This window comes from Euprymna scolopes, unplaced genomic scaffold (assembly GCF_053919585.1).
Source record: "Euprymna scolopes isolate OS-2025 unplaced genomic scaffold, ASM5391958v1 sca266, whole genome shotgun sequence".
Classification (NCBI taxonomy): Eukaryota; Metazoa; Mollusca; class Cephalopoda; order Sepiida; family Sepiolidae; genus Euprymna; species Euprymna scolopes.
The window spans coordinates 24,425-50,000 of NW_027633287.1; the positions used below are offsets into that span (position 1 = coordinate 24,425).

At 29.9% G+C, this 25,576-nt stretch overlaps 1 protein-coding gene across 1 annotated transcript; it reads left to right on the top strand.

Moving 5' to 3' along the window:
- Positions 1-984: 984 nt before the first annotated feature.
- On the top strand, positions 985-3,727 carry LOC145274108 (vesicular glutamate transporter 2-like). Its single transcript, XM_080127283.1, has 2 exons — positions 985-1,113; positions 2,474-3,727. The coding sequence occupies exons 1-2, from the start codon at positions 1,036-1,038 to the stop codon at positions 2,753-2,755; spliced, it is 360 nt and encodes a 119-aa protein (XP_079983409.1). The 5' UTR covers positions 985-1,035; the 3' UTR covers positions 2,756-3,727.
- The last annotated feature ends 21,849 nt before the right edge of the window (positions 3,728-25,576 follow it).

A 25,576-nucleotide genomic window follows, 5' to 3' on the forward strand; every position in this document is an offset into this window, starting at 1 on the left:
TATTTTCTAGTGTTACGAATATTTTTGTTGCAATGTTATTGTGTTACAAATATTTTCTAGTGTTACAAATATTTTCTAGTGTTGCAATGTTATTGTGTTATAAATATTTTCTAGTGTTGCAATGTTATTGCGTTACAAATATTTTCTAGTGTTACAATGTTATTGTGTTGCAAATATTTTCTAGTGTTGCAATGTTATTGTGTTACAAATATTTTCTAGTGTTACAATGTTATTGTGTTACAAATATTTTCTAGTGTTGCAATGTTATTGTGTTACAAATATTTTCTAGTGTTACAATGTTATTGTGTTACAAATATTTTCTAGTGTTACAATGTTATTGTGTTACAAATATTTTCCAGTATTGCAATGTTATTGTGTTACAAAATTAAAATTTTAAATTAAAAGGTCACTTCTAAAATTTGGTTTGCCAAAAGAAAAACACACTCTGGACTGAAAGTGTGACTGTGACAAATTCGTTTTGCTTTTTTATTTCAATAATAAAGAAATAAACTTCTTTAGTTTTTATTATAATGTTTTATTTTTACAAAGATTAAAATATTTTTTAAAGTAGCACACTGGTTTGAAAAATAATATCCCAGTCTTTATGAATTTTCCAAAAGTGTTTGTGACTGTGACTAAATCCGTTTTATTGCTTATTTTAATAACAACATTTTGTTTTTGCGCTAATAGACTCAGGAGATGACTCGTGTAAGAGGGAATATTTAATAAAAATCGGGAGTTTTCTTTAGTAAAGATGAACGTAAAAAGATATTTGCAAAAAATAATCTCTCGAAACTTCTGAATAAATTCATTTTATTGTTTATTGCAAGCTTGTTTTACGATTTTTTACGCTGACAGACCCCGTCGATCGCCTGTGTTTAAGTTGCTTTAATCAGCAGGAGTGACAATTAGTCGTACAGTGATCGTACATAAGTTTTAGTCGTACATTTTTAGTAAAACCATTGTTTCTTTATTTACATTTCAGGTTTTAACGTCAACCATTTAGATATTGCTCCTCGCTACGCCAGTATATTAATGGGATTGTCTAACGGTGTTGGAACATTATCCGGAATGTTGTGCCCACCAATTACAGAAATGCTTACCAAAATTCCAGTAAGTAAAACCATATTTATATCTATCAACCTATCAGTCCATGCACATTCATATCCTCTCTCTCTCTCTCTCTCTCTCTCTCTCTCTCTTCCTCTATTACTTTCTCTCTTTTCCTCTCCCTCTCTCTTATATATATAAACATAATAAAATGGTACATGTGACGTAATCACCTTGACACCCCAGTTTCCCTCAAATCACCGAAGTTCAGCAACGCTGAGCCTTGTCAGTATTAAAATGGGTGACTATTTGAGAATTCCAGGTGCTGTATGTGTTCTCCGCTTATCTCGGCAATGTTTCCATTGGACCTCTCCTTGGCACTGGACCCAAACAATGCTGATTTACGAGAGGTGTGGTTGGTGTTAGCGCAACCCTTGCCTCACAATTATATGTGCAGCTACCCTTACAGGGGTGCCTATTATCTCTTGAGACAGAACGGAGGCATCGACAAGAAAATGGCTTCCACGAGCATTATGTCAATAGATTTTAAGAAATAATAAATCACATGTTGATAATTTGCAGAATATCTTCCGATTGTATTATAATATAAATATACTTATCAAGAAAATGAGAATATACATTTTTTCCCCCCATTTTTTTTTACTTCATATATGTAGTTATTAAACATCTGGTTTAGTACGCGGTAACATGGCGGTGCTTGGAAGTTGAAATCTTTGTTTTTTATACGGAATAAAACAAAAAGGTTCATGCCTAAGAAATAAGATCGGCTTTTGGACGAAAATTTGGCTGCCAAGGGGTCAAAGCTCCAAAGATTTTATCTTTGTGGTCTCCAGCAAACTATTCAGCCAATTTTGGGTCTAAACATTTTAAATTTTCCATAAAGAGTATTCAGGCATGCATTAAGCTTTTTAATCAATTTGGGGGTGAAAATTTGGCTGCCAAGAGGTCAGAATCGAAAGAGCTGACTTTTTCAGCTCTTCTAAACTTTTTAATATATATGTACATATGCACATAAAGTTATGAACAGTACATAGGACCCTAGCAAAGCCGGGCTAAACTGCTAGTATATATATATATATATATATATATATATATATATATATATATATATATATATATATATATATATATATATATATATATATATATTATGTTACAGACTAAACTTTTGTATAAGTAAAGAAGTTACTAGTAACTAGCTTACCGAAATATGCTCATGAATATGTAACGACATATTAATGCTTATGATAAAAAAAGTGTATATATATATATATATATATATATATATATATATATATATATATATATATATATATATATATATGAAAAACAAAATATACTTCGAACCATTTATTTTATCATTAATTCATTTATTCATTTTTTTTTTTTTTTTGTATTACAGAGCATAGAAAGCTGGGAACATGTATTCCTCATCGCCAGCTTGGTTCATTTCGGTGGTGTTATCTTCTATGCCATCTTTGCATCCGGTGAGCTTCAACCTTGGGCCGACCCACCACCAGAGGAAGAGGAATGGAAGCCTGAAGACACCTTGAAGGGAGACTCTTACGACAAAATGCCCGATTACGGCACTGTCAATGAAAACGGTCCGGTGTACGAAACAAAAGAGGAGATGGTCCAGAGATACGGACGGAGACCGTCGGAATCAGATTCGGAAAATTACTGAACCAGTCCCCTCGGAGAAGATAATGACAAGAACAACAGTGACACCAACAACCCACACATATGTCACTGACTACAATTTCGTTGATATTATTAATCAGTATTGTGTTTACTAAAGGATAGAGTTGACCAGTCGGAATGATAGTATTCTTACACCCGTAATCGTTCACTCATTTGTTTTTGTTTTTTGTTTTTGTTTTTTTTTTTAACTTTTATTTCCCCCCTTTTTTTAATTCATTCATATTTTTTAACGACGAATTCTACTTTCATAAACTCGATGGTGGTTTCGCGCCCTGTTACCTAAAGAGAGTGATGACAAGACTGTATTCAAATCCGGGTTATACGATTACTTCTATCTCGCATAATCTTTCGTGCTGGCGAGTCAGTTATCCTGCTAGTAACAGCGAAAATATGTAACGATGCTCAAGTGGTTATTTGTCGTGTTTTATTAATTTAACGACGGATGATTCCTCCATTATATTTTAATTTAATCCTTCTTAGACTACCGAGTTATGGTTCTTGTTTAGTGGGATATGAAAGAAGCTTTTTAAATATAACAATGGCGCTTTCATATATGCGCCATTTTAAATGTTATTTTAGTAGCAGAAATGGACTATTATACTTCCGTGTTTCCGTTTAAATTTTTAAAAATAATTCAAACCAGATATTACTTTATGATCGACGGTTTACATTTTTTTTAATCATGGGATATATAGCGTATTTTGTCATCCAAATGAATTCCGGTTTTGAAAATCCTTTGAAGTAAACAATTAATTCAAATACCCTGCCGAAAATGGAGATCAGAATTATTTTTTCATATAATAAATAAGAATATCCTTGAACTGAACTTTTTAATACGTTCATTTACGGAAACAGTATTACAGAAATAAAGAATATTGAATGCAAAATAATTTTTAAATATAATAAAGTAAAATGAATTAAATTGAATGGATGATTAAATAAACGGAAAAGAAAATTAATTTATTATATTTTAACAGATATTTTACATTCAATATTGATAATGTCTGTAAAAATGTTTCTGTAAGTATTTTTAAATATGTAAATAAACATATTTTCTTAAATTGGTTTACAGATATTTTCATTTATTATATTTTAATAAAAAAAATAGTTTAGTTTTCAGCGGGGTTTTCAAATCAACTACCACAGTTTATTCCAAGGACTTTCAAAAAACGTAACTCATTTGGCTGAGTGAATACGCGATATTGCCAAATCATTTCCGAATATCGTAGGATTACAATGCAAACACTGTTGCAACCATTTTAATTCATTGTAAATCCATTACAGAAATGGCGGCACGGTGTTTACTATGTGAGTTTGTAAAATTCAAACATCATTTGCTACCTGTTAAACTGTCGATTAGAAAATAATTCCTGCTTTAAATTAAAGCTAAAAGAAAAGGCTCAAGTATGGTTCATGTGTTTATCGAAGAACCGATTAGAATTTTCTTCAATAGGCTGGACAGATATTTTTGAGTTGAAGAGATGATTTTTTTTAACGGCATAGAACACTTCTGTAATTGTTTTTCTTATATTTAGACGCATTGGTTCATCTGTTCTGATTCTTGTCTATTTATTAATGTTATTATTATTATTATTATTATTATTATTATTATTATTATTATTATTATTATTATTATTATTATTAATTGATTAATTAATATTAGTTGTTATGTTTTAATCCAACAAAAATGGGATTAAAAACAAAAAGGAAACACTCCCCAAAATAATGTAAAGGGAGAGAAAATAGAAAGGAAGACAGAAAAAGTCTGTAAAATCGTGATGATGATGACGACGAGGAAAGAAACAAAAAAAAGAAGAAACTGTTTGTAAAAATAACAAAAACCTCGAAAAAAAATTTTCTTTTTTTTAATTTTGTACTTGATTCACCTATTTTCCCATAGGCTTTATATTATGTGCGTGATTAAGTTTTCAGCACCGAAATAAATGACCTTAGCTTTATTTAGCAATGAATTTGAACAAACGTTTCTAAATACTCTTAAAAACACGAATATATGCGTTTCTATATGATATACTATAAAAATACGTACTGGTTTATATAGATAAATATATATGCATATACGTATATACATATATATGTATATATGTGTGTGTGTGTGTGTGTGTGTGTGTGTGTGTGTGTGTGTGTGTGTGTGTGTGTGTAAGTACGTATTTTTAACGTTTGTTCAAAGCCATTGATAAATGAAGTTAGGATCAGATAATGTTAGTAAAATTGATAAAAATACAATAGAGTGCTATTAAAATATATAAAGTTTTAAGCAATTCAATTTTAAATTAAGAGTATATATATATATATATATATATATATATTTATATATTTATATATTTATATATATATATAATATTTTTATTTAAATAAACAAATATTACATAGTCGCAACATTAAACATGCTTATGTGTCACTGAAGACGACTAGTTCTCAAAGAGCATTTGAGAACCAGTCGTCTTTAGATACACATAAGCCATATTAGGTCGAGGACTTTTGGTTTTTGCTAACCAATTGTCCGAAACATTAGCATGTTCAGTGTGGCTGACTATGAAATATTTCTCTATATAAATAAAAATATTATATTTTGCTCTTCTTTCTATTGAGCACTCTTGATAACCTCGTTTTAATTCATGATTCCTCTCTCTTGAACACCTTTAACTTGATATATATATATATATATATATATATATATATATATATATATATATATATATATATATATATATATATATATATATATATATATATATATATATAGTGTTGGTTGGGAAACTAATAATTTTTTTATTATTATGTCATTTTATTTTTAACCGGGAAAAAAGATTTCGTGATCAAGAGTATGTTGTAACCCATAGAAATCCTTTCTCATATGTATGTTTCAACTGATGCGTCGTCATCATCATCAGGGATAAATTCGTAACATTCGACAGCGAGTATTTTCCCTCAAGCACAACATAAATACCACAAATGCAAGAGAACAGTTTTTAGAATACGGGACCATCTTATTGTAAAGCGGAAACAAACATTCTTGAAAATATGACACCACAAACATCATCATTATTTTGTTGTTTTTGTTTTGTTTGTTTGTTTTTTTTGTTAATATTTTTTTAATTTTTTGTTTAATTTTTACTCATATTTTTTTTTTTTTCATCGAATGTTATTAACATTAAATCTTTATCGTTATTGTCGCTTTTTCGTGTGTATTTAACGTATTGTTTACCTCAACAACGACGAATGTTTCGTATTTTAATTTATTATACCGGTGTTGAATGATATATGTATATGTAAGCATGCTCGTGTTGGATATATGTATATGTATATGCAAGCATGTATGAACATGTGTGTGTCAACAGTGACTTAAGCATATCAGTATTAAGCGTAACTCGAAATAATTCCCATATATTTCAGATCTAAAAATTTATTTATTTCAGTTGCAAAAGAGTATGAATTGGCTGTTTGTTTTCGCCGTCGTCCTAAACGTATTATCAAAACCAACATTTTTTTCTCGTCTTCAAACCTATCTATTTCGCTCAGTGAAATAGAGAACTAAAATCCTTCTTTAACATTCCATTTATTCATAGGTCGACAGTAAATTGACCCGGATATTCTCGAGTCATTTTATGTTGGATTAAAATGTTTACAATTGGCAGTTTACTTAAATTGACTCGGTAGTCTTACAATAAATCGTTACTGTTATATATATATATATATATATATATATATATATATATGTGTGTGTGTGTGTGTGTGTGTGTGTGTGTGTGTGTGTGTGTGTGTGTGTGTGTGTGTGTGTGTGTGTGTGTGTGTTTACCCGCGTGCATGTGGGCAATGTAGGGGAATATATACATATGCACACTAATACACACATTATGTGTTTGTGTGATTATGTAATATATCTACATTTTTGGTAATCTTAACTAAATTTTGGTTATCTTAATTGGACTGTTTGTACGTTGGTTTCATTTCCGGTCATCTTCTCGGGGTAGTCCAAACCGGCAGTATTTCCTTCTTGGAGTTTTGCAACAGTTTTTCACGCTGTTGCTCGACTTTTCTGATGTTGACGCTGACCTCCCAGATCGTTTAGTTTCCTTCCTACATTTCTGGTTTGCGAATTTAGTAATACCAAATTTTGCATTAAAGGCACGAGTGACTGTTCGCAGTCATATTCCCAGTCATACAATCGCTTCTGTTTAGGAGTGAACCTGAAACAGAAGAAAAATATAACAGTAAATTATTGACAGATTCGATTTGTTTGGTATTATATTCTGACTCTTCTAAAGATTTATTACATTCTATATACATATCTGCGTGTGTGTGTGTGTGTGTGTGTGTGTGTGTGTGTGTGTGTGTGTGTGTGTGTGTGTGTGTGTGTGTGTGTGTGTGTGTGTGTGTGTGTGTGTGTTAAGTAAATTCATTTTAAAAGTCAAGAGTTATTCATTATTACTTCTGCCGCAATTTTCGGAAAATAAACAGCAATTCAGCTTCTCTTAAAAAAACCGTTTTCATCATGATTATCAATATTTGTCTCGTGTACGCTGATTTCTCAGAGACGTATAAAACATTCCACAGTAATAAACATGTTTTCTTTGTTTTCGTATAATTTTTATTATAATTCATGAGTTCGCCATGAACGTAAAAGCATTCAATAATTGTTTTTTTTTTTAACGTTCTTTTTTTCTTTACTCTTCCAATTTATACATGTAAAAATGATGCTTATGATAACAATAATAATATTGTAGTTATTTTAAAGGTGATAATAACAGTGTAATAAATGTATATGAAATATAATGAATGACTATGTAAATGGAACTATAGATCCCATATATGAACACTCCAATAGCTAACATATAAAGTAACCGTAAGTTCAAAGTCAGACCAAAGTAGCATTTTTTCTGACAAATACAAAATTGCTTCTAACTAGCTAATAACCATTTGTCATTTTTAAACTAGATTATTGTAATGTATTTGGTTACACACACACACACACACACACACACACACACATATATATATTTTATATATATATGCATAAAATATACATATATACACACACACACACACACACACACATATATATGTGTGTGTGTGTGTGTGTGTGTGTGTGTGTGTGTGTGTGTGTGTGTGTATGAACCGCAAAATTTACAGTGTTTCAAAGAATAATTGAATGTTTATATAATTAAAGTTTAAAATAGTAACCTTTTATTTTGTGAAAAATCAGACACAAATAGCATTATTTCTGACAAATGTGTGTGTGTGTGTGTGTGTGTGTGTGTGTGTGTGTGTGTGTGTGTGTGTGTGTGTGTGTGTGTGTGTGTGTGTGTGTGTGTGTGTGTGAAAAGAAGTAGGAAAGATATGTCTTTAATTCTAATACAATTTCTCATGGACATAGTTTTAAAAATATTGATATTTTCTTCGCATTATTATTTTTGAGCTAACACGTTTCAGGTTATTTATTCGTCCGCTTTTCACGAGCGTATCATTCGTAGGAGTTAAACAACTGTCTGTTTGTCGAGATTTTTTTTTTTTTTACAAAATGGCGGTCAAGTTCACCCATCTTACCAAATGCTTATCTGCCATAGATTTTTATGTGTAACGACCGTCGCTCTCATAACTACGAAACTATGGATTCTACCAACAATTGCCATACGAGTCGACAGTCATGACATGTACGTTATTTTAAAATTTAATATTATTTATTATTAGTTTTAAAGGTCTATCCGAGATATTGAGCATTGTGTATGTAACTCATATTTGAACGACTGTTATTGAGATGTTGATAATTCTATTTAATATATGACTTGCATCATCAACAACAACAATATATATATATATATATATATATATATATATATATATATATATATATACAAAATATTTGCATTATTTATAATTCTTTGTTGGTTCATATTACATAATTTTTGGTCAGTCTCTCCTAAGAGTTTTATATAATGTATGTTATGAGCAAGTTTGTTTGGATGTGAAAGAGTATTATTTTTGAAATTATGTAAAATATGTTTTAATTCCTCCATTATATCACATCGCCGATTATCGAACCCAGCAGAATATCCCAATCGCTGTAATGTAACTTATCTTAGCCAATACATGACAATTTTTATATTTTCATTTTCTTATGTTATACTGTTTAAAGCTAGCTACGGTTTTCGTTAAGTCTATATAATATATCTATCCTGATTGGTCAGTTGTTCCTATTATTATTATTATTATTATTATTATTATTATTATTATTATTATTATTATTATTATTAATAATAATAATAATAATAATAATAATAATAATAATAATAATAATAATAATAATAATAATAATGTTTGTTTAGTGGGCGATTGCTATGTCAAGAACAGATTGACTTTTTGTTGATTTTACGACTGGTCATTTTATTCAAAATTTTATCGTAAATTAAATTTATTTTATTTAAAAGTGACTATTATTCATTTAAAATCATATTTTAAGATTGAGTTTATCCTCATTTTTCTGTACGTTGGTACTTATAAACAACAGATTATGTGTGTGTGTGTATGTGTGTGTATGTGCGCGTATATATATGTACATGTATATGTATTATATGTATATATAAATGATATCTATGTGTATGTATGTGTGTTGTTGTAATTCTCTGTACTGATCTATGCATAAATAATAGAATGAATACTGTCTTGTACATATAATAATTAGTGTGTGAATGATGGAAGGAATATTACAACAAAAATATGGAACGTAGTGGATATTTTCTTTGGAATAATTAACGCATCAAATTCAGCTACTTTTACCAACGTGCATCCTTCATTGGGTTGATCTAAACGTAGATTCGATCATTAAAATGTTTTTAAATGAAACAACAACAACAAAAGGTTTTTAAAAAATATATGTAATTTATTTTAATTCTTCGATCAATTTTCTTGTTTTTTTTTTATTGAATCTCGTTTTCTTTAATTTAATTTCAAATATAAAAAAAATAAAACAATATAAACATCCGCCATTTTGTTTATGTCCAGTTTGTCACTAAATATGCATTTTTTTAAGATCGTTTTAATCGACTGGATTTTATCCGGTTTGTAAACGAACCTAAATTACTAAAAAAAAAAAAAAAGACATCGTTGGTCCCATCTATTTGTTATTGTTATAACTTTATTTGTTTCTGTTTTGTCAAATGTAATTCTAGTCAACTTATAATATCCCAAAATGAGACTGAATCCATTCAACAACAGCAGAAAATATATATAACAGTTGAAAAATGTCGTCGTAGTTTTGTAGTCGTAGTTTAATAACAGAAAAAGCATTGAACAACAGCAACATTGTGTATAGTTCTATTCTGGTAAACATACCGACATCATCATCATGTTGACACACTGGTTCCTGTTAGATCACCGAAGTTAAGCAACATTAAGCCTGGTCGGTAATAGAATGGGTGACCATTTGGGAATACCAGGTGCTGTATGTGCTCTCCGCTTATCTCAGCATTGTTTCCAGTCGACCCAGACTTCTCTTTGCCAGTAGAAGCAAGCAGTGTCGACTCAGAAGAGGAGTGGCTCGGGATTGTGCAACGATGCTTCATAATTCAGCACGTGTCATCCATCATCCCTCCAAGGTGATCAGGTGGTCTTTGACGTTCCGACAGAGAAACATCCTATTCCGGTAAACGAGAGAAATATGTTCAGGGGGTAAATTCCAGAAACAAAGTCACAACATGGTGATAAGCATAGATACAAATAAAGGAACACATTTTGCGTTTAAAGTGTTTTATGGAGAAAGCTTCTTTGCTTGAACTGTCCGCCTGTGAAACATTGTTCCGTTGACCTGCTTCCCGATCGACTACAATATGGTAGTTTTCAAGTCCAATGTAAACAAGTTTTTGTTGAGACGTCTCCTTTAATAATCCAATTCTACACAATCTACACCAGCATCGATTACTACACTACCACCTTACATTCATTAACCTTTATCCTCGAGTGAACTTCGGGCCTTGATAAGTGGTGACTTCCTTGTTAAGAAGAACCTTTACTGTTCTATCACTTTATATTTCTCTCTCCTATTTTCATTCTTTCTTGCGTGATTTTTAAAAAGTTTTTGAAGACTTTTAACTTTTCAAAATTATTTACATAACTTCAGATTTCCCTTAGTTTTTCTTTCCTGAAACTTCATCTTTCCGCCCGTAAAAAAATGTAAACTTTGTGTTTTTCGTTATGTTGGTTTCGCTTTTTTTATTTTTATTATTATTTATTTATTCAATAATCATGATGCGTGTAATATCAATGAGGTATTATGATGACTTTATCGATCATAAAACCACTTTCTCCGTTGAAACCTAGAGCGAGGTTAATTACTTTAACAAGCTTCCTGTAATTTTCTCATCTCCAATAAGTACATATATCTAGGTTAAATGTGGGTTTGATGGAAGGGTTTCTGTGATACAAACTGGATTCGAACATGGCACAGTCAAGTATTCAGTACGTGTCGTTAACTACTTAACCACCGTATGTAAGCGCATCTATTTTTAAATATGGATATATGATTGCCACTCCTTGATAGAAGCAGCCATCTCTTCAGGTTGATGTCGAACGTCCATATGCACGTAGGTGTTTCTTCAACCCAGCTTCAACCTTGAATGATCGTTCACAAATATGCCATAGGAACTTTCCAGTATCTAGTAGATTTTGTGGTACACACATGTAAACATATATTGATGCAGACATGTATAAATTAATTTCTATAACGATGCTCCATGAACAAAATCTACCAGAAGACGAATATAAAACACTGTTGCAATTGTTTAGTTTTACTGTACATAGAAATACGTGTCTAATAGATACCACATAGTTTTGTAGAGTCTTCAGATCACAGAACAATTCACGTGAGTTAAAAAAGAACAACTTTAAATGAAATTGTTTTGTTTTGTTTGAACTTAATTTTCTGATTGTTCAATATATATGTGCTTGTCTTTCCATTTATTTTGCATTTATACATATATACACATATATACATATATATATACATATATATATATATATAGAGAGAGAGTTTGTTTGACTATATATATATATATATATATATATATATACATATATATACACTTGTGCCCGATATTATTCATACCCCTCGGATCTTTGAGATTTCTATAAGAATATTGCTCAAACCAGAAGATAGACAATATTAAAGGGATTTCAAACAATAAATCAAGCATAAGCATTTAATTTAAACTCAACAAATAAATAAATTATGCAAGTTTGAAGCATTATACTAAGAAAAACAATAATGGCACTAGTTCAAAATTATTCATACCTCTCTTACTAATAGTCAATAGTATGCCCTTTATTCTTAATAACTGCCTGTAACCGGTTTGGATATTTATCAACAAGGTTTTTACAAGCATCAACACTGATTTTTGACCATTCTTCAATGCATTAGTTCTCTTAATCCCTCAAATTTCTAGGTTTCCGCTTTTTAACCTCAGTTTTCAATATGTGCCAGAGGTTTTCGATAGGGTTCAGGTCAGGACTCTGGCTAGGCCATTCCAAAACATTAATGTGATTATCCTCAAACCATTTCTTGACTATTTTGGCAGTATGTTTTGGATCATTATCCTGTTGAAGGACCCAGTTTGGTCCTAAATGGAGCTTCTCCGCATCTTGTCTAAAGTTTTTCTGGAGTATCTCCAAATATTGCTCCTTCTTCATGGTTCCATCTATCTTGACCAAACTACCTGGACCACTAGCCGAAAAGGAGCCCCAAAACATTAGGCTACCACCACCATGTTTCACCGTGGGTATGGTGTTCTTTGGGTTGTAAGCTTCTCCTTTCTTCCTCCAAACGTAAGAAGCATCCATATGGCCAAACAATTCAATTTTTGTTTCGTCAGTCCACAAAATACTTGAGAAAACGGACTCTGGAGAATTCACACGGGTCCTAGCAAACTTTAGACGTGCTGCAAGGCGTTTTCCGGTGTGCAATGGAGTCCTTCTTGGTCTTCTTCCTTTCAGACAATTTTCATGCAGAGTCCTTTGCAATGTTTGCCTTGATATTTTTATGCCAGAAGACTCCAGATTTTCTAAAATGTCCTTAGTAGTGGTGGTTGGATTTGCATTAACACTTCTTACAATATTCCTGGTGGCTCTAGCAGACAGTTTCCTTTTCCTTCCTCTACCAATCAAGTTGTTTGTTGTGTGGTGGCTCTGGAATTTTTGATGATGCTCTGTACTGTTGCTGTAGGGACCTCAAATTTCTTGGAAATTGACTTGTAACCTAAACCATCCTCATGTGAATTCACAATTTTAGTCCTAAGATCATTACTAAGCTCTTTTTTCTTCCCCATTCTAATAATTTTTATTCTTTTTTTGGTTTTCAGTTGATATCATTTTAATTTCTGAAAAATGCAAAAAACGAAATGAAATTAATCAAAAGTTGTATAAAAGCATTCAAAATAAGAATCAAACAGGAAACAAACAGTCAGAAACTCGATTAATACTGAAAAAATAAGGGGGTATGATTATTTTTGAACATTGCAGATTTTATAAATAGCTGTATATTTCTTTTATTACAAGTATCCCGAGATTTTAAAATGACGAAAATGATCAGAAGAGGTTTATTAAGAATATGTATCAATATGGACGTAAATAATAAATTCTTACAAAGTTACACCTAATAAACTCAATTTTCAAGAGGGGGTATGAATAATATCGGGCACAAGTGTATATATATGTATATATATATATATATAGCTACTTGTTTGTCTAACCGAACTGAAGAGCTTTGACACGGCGGAAAAACTTATCTATCGATCACCATATATACAGATATATATATGCTTCAATATGGATGGTGGAAGAAATGATGGTTTCCATTTAGCGTTAAAGTAATATTGTGCCGCAAAAGAATTGAGTACACTCGGTTATCAGTATCGGAAATTATAAATAAATAATACGATTTAAATTGATATGATAAGGTTTTTAAAGTTCAACTTAAAATAATGCGTTTGGGTATTACACCAGCTTTTATGTCCAATCTTTAAACAGTTTTGAAATAAATGTGTTTCTTGTTCAATACATTTGAACTTATTTAGACTATATATATATATATATATATATATATATATATATATATATATATATATGTATATATATATGTATATATATATATATATATATATATAGAGAGAGAGAGAGAGAGAGAGATTAATCTTTCTAACTGAAATTTGAAACCCGACCGCTACTACAATAGTGAGCAATGTCACCTTTAATGGTTTCCGAAGTTTAATATTCTGTTTAAAATTGCGCTGTTATGAGTATATTTGAGTGTCTGAAATGCATAACAATTATATAACATTACTAATGTACTTTCCAGCATTAATTAATGTACATATAGATGTGTGTGTGTGCGTGTGTGTGTGTGTGTGTGTGTGTGTGTGTGTGTGTGTGTGTGTGTGTGGAAGGTGTAACAGAAAGGTCCATTGTTTGATAAGCAATGTGATATTAGAATTCAAAATATAACGGTTAAAAGACAAGTACATTTGTTTTTAATGAACATATTTATTTATTAAAATTAATTCAATTTTTGACCCATTAAAACATCAGGAAAATGTACATAATATATATATATATATTTTTCCTCACATGACATGTTATAGTACTGCTTTGCACGCCCTCGCGTGTTGAAAATCGAAGATTTAAATGTCCGATCCTATGTATAAGGATTCGGTCATATATATATATATATATATATATATATATATATATATAGATAGAGAGAGAGAGACAGACAGACAGACAGACAGACAGACATAGAGACACAGAGAGAGAGAGAGACAGACAGACAGACAGAGACAGAGATAGAAATAAAAAAAAAAACCGTATTATGTGTTCATCAACGTCTCGTCTTTATTTCGAAACTTCCTCTGGGTGAATGAGATTAAGAAACAATAGATTCCCAAATATATATATGCTTCGTATTTTCAACTGTTAAAAGCTGCTTATCTGATCTAAATGTAGTTCCAGCTGGTCTGATTCGTTCCTAAGTGTTTAATTCAATTAAATATTAGAATTCCAGTTAAGATCGAAACTTATTATCTCGTTTCGAGTTTTATTATGTCTGCATTCACATTTTTCTGTGCATAATGCGAACCGAGCTCTCTTGCTCGCTCTGTGTACATGTGTATATGTGTATATGTGTATATGTTTGCATGGATGTATATTCATTAAAAATACGAGGAGAATACAGATATGAATATGTGGGTGGGTAGATGCGTGTGTGCGCGTTTTCAGTGAATGCATGTACCATAATGGTTAGACTGTTCGTTAATGGATCGTACGACCAGTGTTCAATCCTAGGTCGACTCATGTCAAAGATTCAAATAATATGTAGTTAATACCCCTTACTCATCCCTTTTCATTATCAGGTTAAGATAAAGGATAAGTGGAAAAGATCCAGAGACAAGAGTAGTATTCTTCCGATATATATATGCGTGTGTGTGTGTGTGTGTGTGTGTGTGTGTGTGTGTGTGTGCATATATGCGTGTATATATATATATATATATATATGTGTATTTGTGTGGTTGTGTATATGTGTGCGCGTATATATATATATATATATATATATATTAGCTGCATATACCCGGATTTTTCGTCGTATATGACATCATTTGTTATGACGTCATATATGACGTATATTGTGGACAAACAAACAGAGAGGAATACGACTTTATTATAATATAGATAGATAGATAGGTAGATAGATAGGTAGATAGATAGAAGTAAAGTTTGAGTTCATAGTGTAAATTTTCAGAGAATCTCTACTGCATACAACAGTGCTCAACACTAAATATAGCAATTTATCCATATTAATATTTCGATTTATTCAAACATATCATGGAGACGTTTCGATTGAAAGCCTCTACGATTTTATCGGACTAAGAAATCACGTTTATTTTTTTATTGTTCATATTGAAGGAAAAAGTCAAACCATGAGATTCGGGAGCGAAGGGATCACATGACTAAATTTTAAAATAATATTTTAAATAAAATGTTTTTATATTTTCTGTTGAAGCCACGACTTCAAACTATTTCAAGGTTAGATAAGTACTATTAATTCAGCATTGATTCAGGTAAATAGATTACAGATTAAGACGAGATGTATGTGTGTGTGTGTGTGTGTGTGTGTGTGTGTGTGTGTGTGTGTGTGTGTGTGTGTGTGTGTGTGTGTGTGTGTGTGTGTGTGTTGGTGATTTTAAGGTTTTTGGGCCTTTGCTTATCAAAGACCCAATACTCAAAAAAAATAAAACAGAAACTTTAATAAGTAAATCAGCGTGATTTTCTGTACAGTGGAATTGTACAGCAAACAATCCACTTTTGAGAGTCTTGTAAAAGGTTCAGAACACATTGAACGAGACGATTGGTTCATGCCAAACGCTCTGAGTTTGTTTGGGTTTTTTTTTTGTTTGTTTTGTTTGTTTTTTGTCAAAATCCATTCTTTTAGACGGGTTGTTTTCACATAATCCACTGCCTCGTTAGATCTGAACTGATGACAGTAACAGTCATGAGACACATCATCAGTTGTTTTTCTGCACTTAGATGAACTGCCTTTACCACGACTAACGAAATGTACGTACCCACCCCAATACATATATATATATATATATGTGTGTGTGTGTGTGTGTTTGTGTGTGTGTGTGTGTGTATCATATATATATATATATATATATATATATATATATAGCTAATTTGGTTTATCCTTTTTTGATGGAACGTAAAATCGTGTTTTAATGACTGATTTATTTAATGTTGTTAAAGATAAGTTTCGACGATTTTTTATTATTTATTTTTTTTATTTTGTTTTGTCTCTTTTACAAAATTGAAGAGTGCAAAACAGAGCATAGAGACAAGCAAAACAAAACAATTTATGAGCGTGTATTGTAAATGAATATGTACATAAATGTATGTATAATTAAAACGAAATATTATTTAGTATCTCTTTTCCTACCTCTTTTATATTTTCATTAATATTTTATTGGTTTCTTTTTCCGATCTTTTGTCCCAATCCCTATAAAAAAAAAACAATTAAAAATAAAATAAAATAAAAATATAGCTGTTTTAAATATTTGAACAACTTGTATAGCCGCCATTCTTATATTTGATTTTGAATCGTTGAAATTTAATTGCCGCCCTCACCCCTCCAAATATATTTCCGGTGTTTTTGTTTTGTTTTTTTTTTAATGGAGAAGGAAGAGAAATTATAGAATCATTTTAGGGTGGAAAGGTGTTAGTGTCTTTTAAAAAAAATGTAAAAAAATGTAAAAAAAAAAAGAAAAATTAAAAAAAAAAAAGAAATATGTCACACTATATCTTTTACTCTAGCCGACTTGGGCCTCTGGTTTAAAAACGAGGCTGGACGCCCACAGCCCAGAAACAATGCAGCTACTTGTATTCAAACCAAATTGTAAAAATTGAAACAGTATTGACCAATCATAATTCATGTTGATTGATCACGTGATGAATCACCAAATTAATGTTCTGACACTACAATATTATTATTATTATTATTATTATTATTATTATTATTATTATTATTATTATTATTATTATTATTATTATTATTATTAATTCGTGTATTTATTTAATTATTTACGATATTGTTTATTGTGGTTTTTATGTTATTTATTGCGTATTTGTGTTTGCCAAGCAAGCATTCCTTCCGGTTGCTTACAAGGTTCAGATGTTGTATGGAAATGGTTTTAAATTGTTTTCAAAGAAAATTAAAGGAATGAGATTTGAAACGTAATGTATATACTGTTATATTCTCAGAGATCGATTGGCCAATTTCATTATTCAAATGGAAATTTATTGGTTGTGTATCATTTGTACATTTTTATCGATCAAGAACCAAATTATAAACCCAATTTGTTGTTGTTGTTGTTGTTGTTGTTGTTGTTGTTGTTGCTGTTGGCTTGATAGATTTATGCTTTTTTAATCCAAAAACGTTGTGGTTCTTTTAATATAAAATCGTGGTCATTGTTTTCTATTTTTTATTTTGTTACTGTTTTTCGTTATTTTATATTTATTTTATTTGGGTTTTCTTGCTGGTCGAGTTTTGTGATAGAAATAGATAAAAGTGGTTGCGTAGTAAACAAAAAATATAAAACAAAAAAAAGCTTATAATAAAAAATCATTTAACGTAATGAATATTAAGATTCTTTTTAATTTTTTATTTTTTGTGGTTTAAAAGAATTTTTGAGCGTATTTCATTGAAATATTCTAACCTATACAGAAGAAAAAAAAAACTTTTAAAAAAATTAAACATCGTTACTATTTTTTTTTAATTGCATGCAAGAAAAAATATTTTTCACACAATTATTAAAAATCCTCCCCAGCCGAAACATTTTTATTTAAATTCCATTTATTTATAATTTGTTTTTAATTAATACGTCTTTTTTATAAAACAACTAAGAACTAGAAAAGTTAAACTGTTATACTGGGGAAGGGGTTTAGATTATATTTTATCTTAAAGACTCAATTCTAATTAGTGATATTAAATAAGTGTTTTATGAACGTTGTAATGCGCATGTGCATAAATTTATTTTAGTTTTGCACATGCGCAGTATGTGTGAGTGACTTCATAATGTGCGTGAGGAAAAAAAATAGAGTTAATATATAATTTATATTTACAATTATCAAGAGAAGTTGAGGATAGAAAACATATGAAAAATAAACGATTACATCTTTCTCAAAGTCTGTATGCATTTGAGTATGTCTGGTTTGATTGATATGTTTACTGCGCATGTGCATAAATTTATTTTAGTTTTGCACATGCGCAGTATTTTTGTCTATTTGGGTTTAGGTTAATAATATTGTAACGAAATCGTAGAATTCAGATATCTCTGTTCTCTCATACAATTTATGAAATGAAATCAAAACAAATCATTAATATTATTAATATTATTATCATTTTTATTATCATTATTACTATCATTAATTTTATTATCATTATTATTATTAGTATCATTAATTTTATTATCATTATTATTATTAGTATCATTATTTTATCATTTCCAACTTATCTTTATGTTTACCATTTTTATTTCTTTATTATTAGTATTATTAATGTTGGGCCAGTTGAGTTTTAATTATCCAATTTTATCAAAATCGATGAACGAAATCAACAAAAATCGAACTAAAGAAAAAAATTATATACAAATCAATTTATGACAAAATTTGAATAAAAACATTTTTAAAAAACAGTGGGAAGTTCGACTTTCCCTGAATAAATGCACGTTGAAGCAATACTTATTATTATGAATGACCCCAAACTGCGATACCCCTATAAAGAAAATATGAAAAGAAAAATATATTGAAAAAAAATAATTGAGCAAATGAAAAAAAAGAAAATGTAGAAAAATAGATGAATTTACATAAACTCTATTTCATCCATTGAATTGGAAGTATAGATAGTTTCTTCGTTGGTAATCTTTCTCTGTGAATCGGTCCAAATTTATCCCCTAGAAATCTTTTCGCTTGTAAAATGCTAGTAGGTACCATATAATATATATTGTCTATGGTGGGTTTATGAATGTGAATTGTCCAACATACGTGAAATAGTGTGAATTATTATCATTATTATTATCATTATTATTATTATTATTATTATTATTATTATTATTATTATTATTATTATTATTATTATTATTATTATTATTGGTAAACGTGTAGTTTCGCGACACATGTAATTTTATCAGAAAAACTGTATGTAGTACCTTAAAACTTATATTTTATTTTATTTTTAATTGACATGCTTAACGTATTACATTCAATTTAGTATTTTACGGCAAATAGGGAGAATAAACACTTTTCAAATTGATGAGCTGACATACTGGCATATTTTTAAGATCGACGCCTATAAAGCTGGCGATAAAAAACTTGGAATAGCTATGATGAAAAGAAGTAAACTCTTTTAGTAAGTTATATAAACATAATTTATTTAAAACGATTACAATAATTATGAAAATAATTGCTTCCCAATTTAATTCTTTTGTTTTAAATAAATTGTTATTTATATAATTTACTACAAAATCTTACTTTTCGTTTTACCCATATGTGCGTCCATCTTAGAAATATGCCCGTGTGTCGGTTTATTTATTGATTCAAAATGATTTTTTTCCTAATTCATAGCAACATCAAATTTTCCTTATTCATACGTAATACCGAATTGATTTTAACGCTAATACTTTCAGTATGTTACGCTCTTTAAAGCGTGTTTTAATCTTTAAGAAATATTTCTTTGAGTTATTGTATATCGCCTTTCCGCTAAAATTACATGGGGCGTTAAAGTACACGTTTACCAAATTATTATTACTTGATTTTTTGTAATCATAAACATAATGTGCGCTGATAGTCATCTTCGTGAAACAGTTCATTTGCGTCATTCTTTCATTAATTAAAAATAATTATAATCGAAATGATGATTAATGTTATGATTGTAAGCACTAAAAAGGCTTTATTTTTCTTAAGTGAACTTCGTATTTTTCGTACATTTTCAGCGTCCTTTGTTTTGTTTTTTTGTTTTTTTCTTGGATTTTTTTATTGCAGCTACAATATTAGACAATGTCAAAAAAATAGAAAAGAAAAATATGAATAAAAAAAAAATTGAATTCATATAAATAGAAAATACTTTTTAAAAAAGGACAAAAAATATTTGTGTATAGTTTCCTTTCCGCTTGCTTTGTAATCATATCATGTATTATATATATTATGGATGTACGTCAGTATGGATGTATATATCCAAACGAAAACCTTCATGTACACACATGTATACACATCATCATACAAATATGCCCTTCATTTAAATAAGCCATTCCAATCATTGAACATGCCGTAAATTTTGAGTGTATACACACACACACACACATATATATATATATATATATATATATATATATATATATATATATATATATATATATATACATATGTATATACACATATATATATTGTATATACGCATGCAAATTGCATTAAATCATACATTTCACATTTACACACGTATATATATATATATATATATATATATAACTACTTCATTTACTCACATAAAATTAATATACGAAAGTATAGATTTATGCGTAAACTTTAAGTATTTACTTCAAAAGTGCTCAATACGTAGGTAGAGCTAGTTAGTAATTTATAAAATATATATGGCGATTAAGCTACACTGAATATTCGGCATTTCATCCACTATAGGGTTCGTCAGGCTTATGCGCATAAGCCTGACGAATCCTATAGTGGATGAAACGCCGAATATTCAGTGTAGCTTAATCGCCATATATATTTTATATATATATATATATATATATATATATATATATATATATATATAGTGAGAGAGAGAAATAAAAAGAGAGAGAGAAATAAAAAAAAAAAAAGAAACCAAGTTATGTGTTCATAAACGTGTTGTCTTTATTTCGAGACTTCTTCTCGATAAACGAGACAAGGAAAACAAAAACACCAGTACAATATTGTTTTCTTAATCTCATTCATGCAGTAGAAGTCTCGAAATAAAAACGAAACGTTGAAGAACACATAACTCGGTTTGTTCCTTTTTATTTCTCTATCCTGTCGTGTTTCTATTATTCTCATCATATCTATGTGGTGTGTGCGCGTGTATGTGTGAGTACGTGTGTTTGTGTATCTTCTTGGAATTATAAGAAATAATGTTTTCAATTTGTAAGTTTTACTTCTACATATATATATATAAACATTAACATAGCTAACAAAGCCTAACAAAACTAAATATTTTGATTTATATATATATATATATATATATATACTCACGCGTACATACACACAGACACATATATATAAATATATATATATATATATATATATATATATATATATATATATATATATATATATATACAGAGACACCCCCACACGCACACACACACACACACACATATATATATATATATATATATATATATATATATATATATATATATATATATATAGTTAAAATTTTGCAAATTACAATTTACATAAAATATTCGAACAAGAGATACAAAGTAAAGACAATTATTTCCTTCATCCATGGAGTTTCAAAGAATGGATAATTTACTCAAAGGTAAAAAGGTTGGCAAAGTAACTTTTATATAAACTAGCTCAAATTTTGCTTATAAGCAGAAAAATTGGAAACTTCAAATTATGAGAGAAGTAATCCTCTAAAGGTTTTATATATATATATATATATATATATATATATATATATATATACATACATATTGCTTTAAATATTTTGCAGTGTAGGAATTATAGTATTACAAGAGGGAACAATAATACATTATTAATAAACTGATAAATGTTAAAACACATGAAACAACTGATAAAACAATTGTGAGTTAACCGTTTCTTTCAAATATCTAAATGTATATTACAACATTTAATTTCCTAGATAGACATAATGTGTACGGCGGCAAATATGATGTGACTAGTAATTAAATCGAAAACATAAATTATTTCCTATAATATGTTACACTTTACAATTTACGAGTTAAGACTTGTGTTTGCGTTGATAATCCCTTTATTAAATGAAAACAGTAACTTATTCTACGGGGCTGGAAATATAGAAACTTTACAAAGAGAACATTCACAACGAGAAAATACCCTGTGCGAATTAAATTATTATCTTTGTGAACTTATCCTCAGCCTCGTAAGATATAATTAACTATTTTCATTTATTAACGTTATTAATCACTTAAAATACGCACGCTCGTACGTGTTAACGTGCGTGCGCGTGTGTGTGTGTGTGTGTGTTTGTTTGTGTGCATGTCTGTGTGTTTGTATATGCTTATGTGTGTATATGTGTACATGTGTGTATGTATGTGAATATCAATTTTCAATAATTGTGGGCAAAATTTAAACATGGATTTTGAAAACGGTCAAATAAACAAAAAAGAAACAGTACAAAAGCTATAAACTTTATATTTATATTGTATGATTTTTAATATTTCCTCTTAATTGTCAGAAGACTTTCTCAGAATGAGACAATAAATTGTTTTGCTGTTTCTGCATGATAATGGCGTTTCAAACAAATGCAGTTCGGGTAAGAAATACTATTGCGTACTTACGTGTTGTGTCGAAATGAGTACAAATTCTAAAAATTACGAAAAATGATCAAATAGATGTACTAGACTTATTTTTTTACAAAAAAAAAGTCATAGGTCCGATATTTTCTATTTTGAATATGGCGGATTTTTGTTTAAAGCACGGAAATAAAGGCAGATAAGTAAAAATGATAGATTGCAGTTACTTCCCCTGGATTTTAAAACCTCTTCCCCATTAAAAGGTACGATAAAACTCTATAATTCGATGATTTTTTATTTTCACTTTATTTTTCTACTGAATATCTTTTTTGTAATTTTTTGGAATTTATACTAATTTCGATATGCGACATAAGTACGTTATAGTGTTATTACCTGAAATGCATTGCAATACTATTATACTGCAGAAGTACCATTGTTTTCATAAAAAAAATTTCTAATAAAGATGCAATATTGAAAATCTGATCATATAACTTTTGATATTGTTTTGGTACATCAGATTTTATTATTACTTTTTCTTTCTACACACACACATACACATACATACACACGCACATGCACACGCATATATACACACATATTTTAAAAATATATTAGGTATATATATTTGTTTCAGTGTCGACTTCAACAGTACTCAATACATGGGTACAGCCCAGTAATAGTATAACAATATACTCATGACAGATAAATTACACAAAAACGTTTGTGTTTTATTTCCGATGGTAGTCGCTAGATTACCGACAGAAGGAAACACGGACATTTCTGTGTAGCTTACTTGCTATAAGTATATTTATATATATATGTGTGTGTGTGTGTGTGTGTGTGTGTGTGTGTGTGTGTGTGTGTGTGTGTGTGTGTGTGTGTGTGTGAGAGAGAGAGATGGAGGAAAAGACGAAGCCACATCTGAACTAAGAAAACTGCAAAATCGTGTTCAATGATTATGGTTAAGCTTTCTTATTTTACGAGCATTCGGCTCTGTGATGTTAACGCTGAGCATTCTTTGCTATCATACAACCTCGGATTATACAATTCAGAATCTTCACTGTCGTGATATGTTTGCATAGCTATGTGCGTACGTGCGTGTATATGAAGGTTCGTAGATATGTATATATATATTCAACTCACATACCTGTGGAAGATGCGCGCGAACGATCTTTCTTCTATTTGCTAAGGGTTGTTTATTTATTTTTCTCTGTTTCTATTGAACACCAAACAAAAACAAAGATTTTTAAAAATGAAGGCAACCACCGGAATTAAAGAATACCATTCTAGGTGTTCGTATTTTTTATTTGAATTGTATGTAATTTTTTTGTATTCCATATCCGTCTTTTTTATGGAAATAAGCGTACTGTTATTTGCATGGTATTGTCTTGCAAATTGCACGCGTATACACACATGCCCATACACTAGTATTCACACTCCAACAGACACAAACACATACACATATATCACACACACACATATATATAAATATATATATATATATATATAAATACGTGAAAAACATTTTACTGTAAATCCATGATTCACCTAATATTCAGAATGACTTTGAATATTTTTTGCTCGTTTTTATACATTTAAATACTAGTTTGTTTTTAAATATATAGCATGTTCAAAATCGTTAAAATGTATGAAAGCGTTTTATAATGCATAATAAATCTCCTGAAAATTGAATAAACAATGAAATTGCCGTAATACTTTAAGAGAAGTCAGATTATTATTTATTACACTTTAACGTGCAACGACTGCTCTCTTGTTTGGTTCTGTTTTAGCAGCTGAAGGTCATATATATATATATATATATATATATATATATATATATATATATATATATATATATATATATATATATATATATCACGTTATGACTGGGACTTAGGTTTCTGGACGCCAGAGCATATTCCACACGCCGGTTGGTCATGTATGCCGCAGATTACAAGGCCTAAGCTCCTCTGGAGATTTCTGTCAAAGTTACCTCACCCTTAGCCTTTAGTTAAAAGAACCTTGGCCCACAAGACAGCGGAGATCCAGTTATACGGCGCAGGACACTCGCCGTTCATCAGAGCCCCGTCTGCGTGGCATTGGTCACGACGTGCACGTGGGGTTGATTTGTCTGGGAGAAGCACAGTATGACGCTAAGACATCTGTGTGCTTTTAACACGCGTCCACACCAGACCTTGACCACCAAGGCAACCTCTCTAGGAGAAGGAAAACTATTATATAAACCTGCGGCAACTGCTGCATCCAATGATGTTGACTTGCTCTTCTTTTTGGTTTAATGTGGTAGTTGTTCAGAGAGTGGGATTGTCTTGGTGCAAAGTCTTTCCTCACTATAAAAAGCGTCAAGCACTAGTATATAGTATAAGAGTACTCAATATCCCAGAATATATTTTGATATGTTATTTTATGCAAGAAAATTTACTCGAATTTGTCTGGGATAGAAAGTGATGTGTAGTCATCAAAAAATGCTCGATATTCTAGGGGTGTTTATACGTAACTTTATTTCTTCTGTTTATTTTATATGGCCCTGGACAATATCGAGTAGCTCAGCTAGTTATATTTATATATTGTCTTGTGGGAAAACCAAATGTAAAATAGAATTATTATTTTTCTAACATTTTATGTTAATCATGGCATTAGAATCGTGTGAGGGGGGACTCATTTCCTCCGTCTGAAGAGTATTTTAACTCTAAATTCGATGT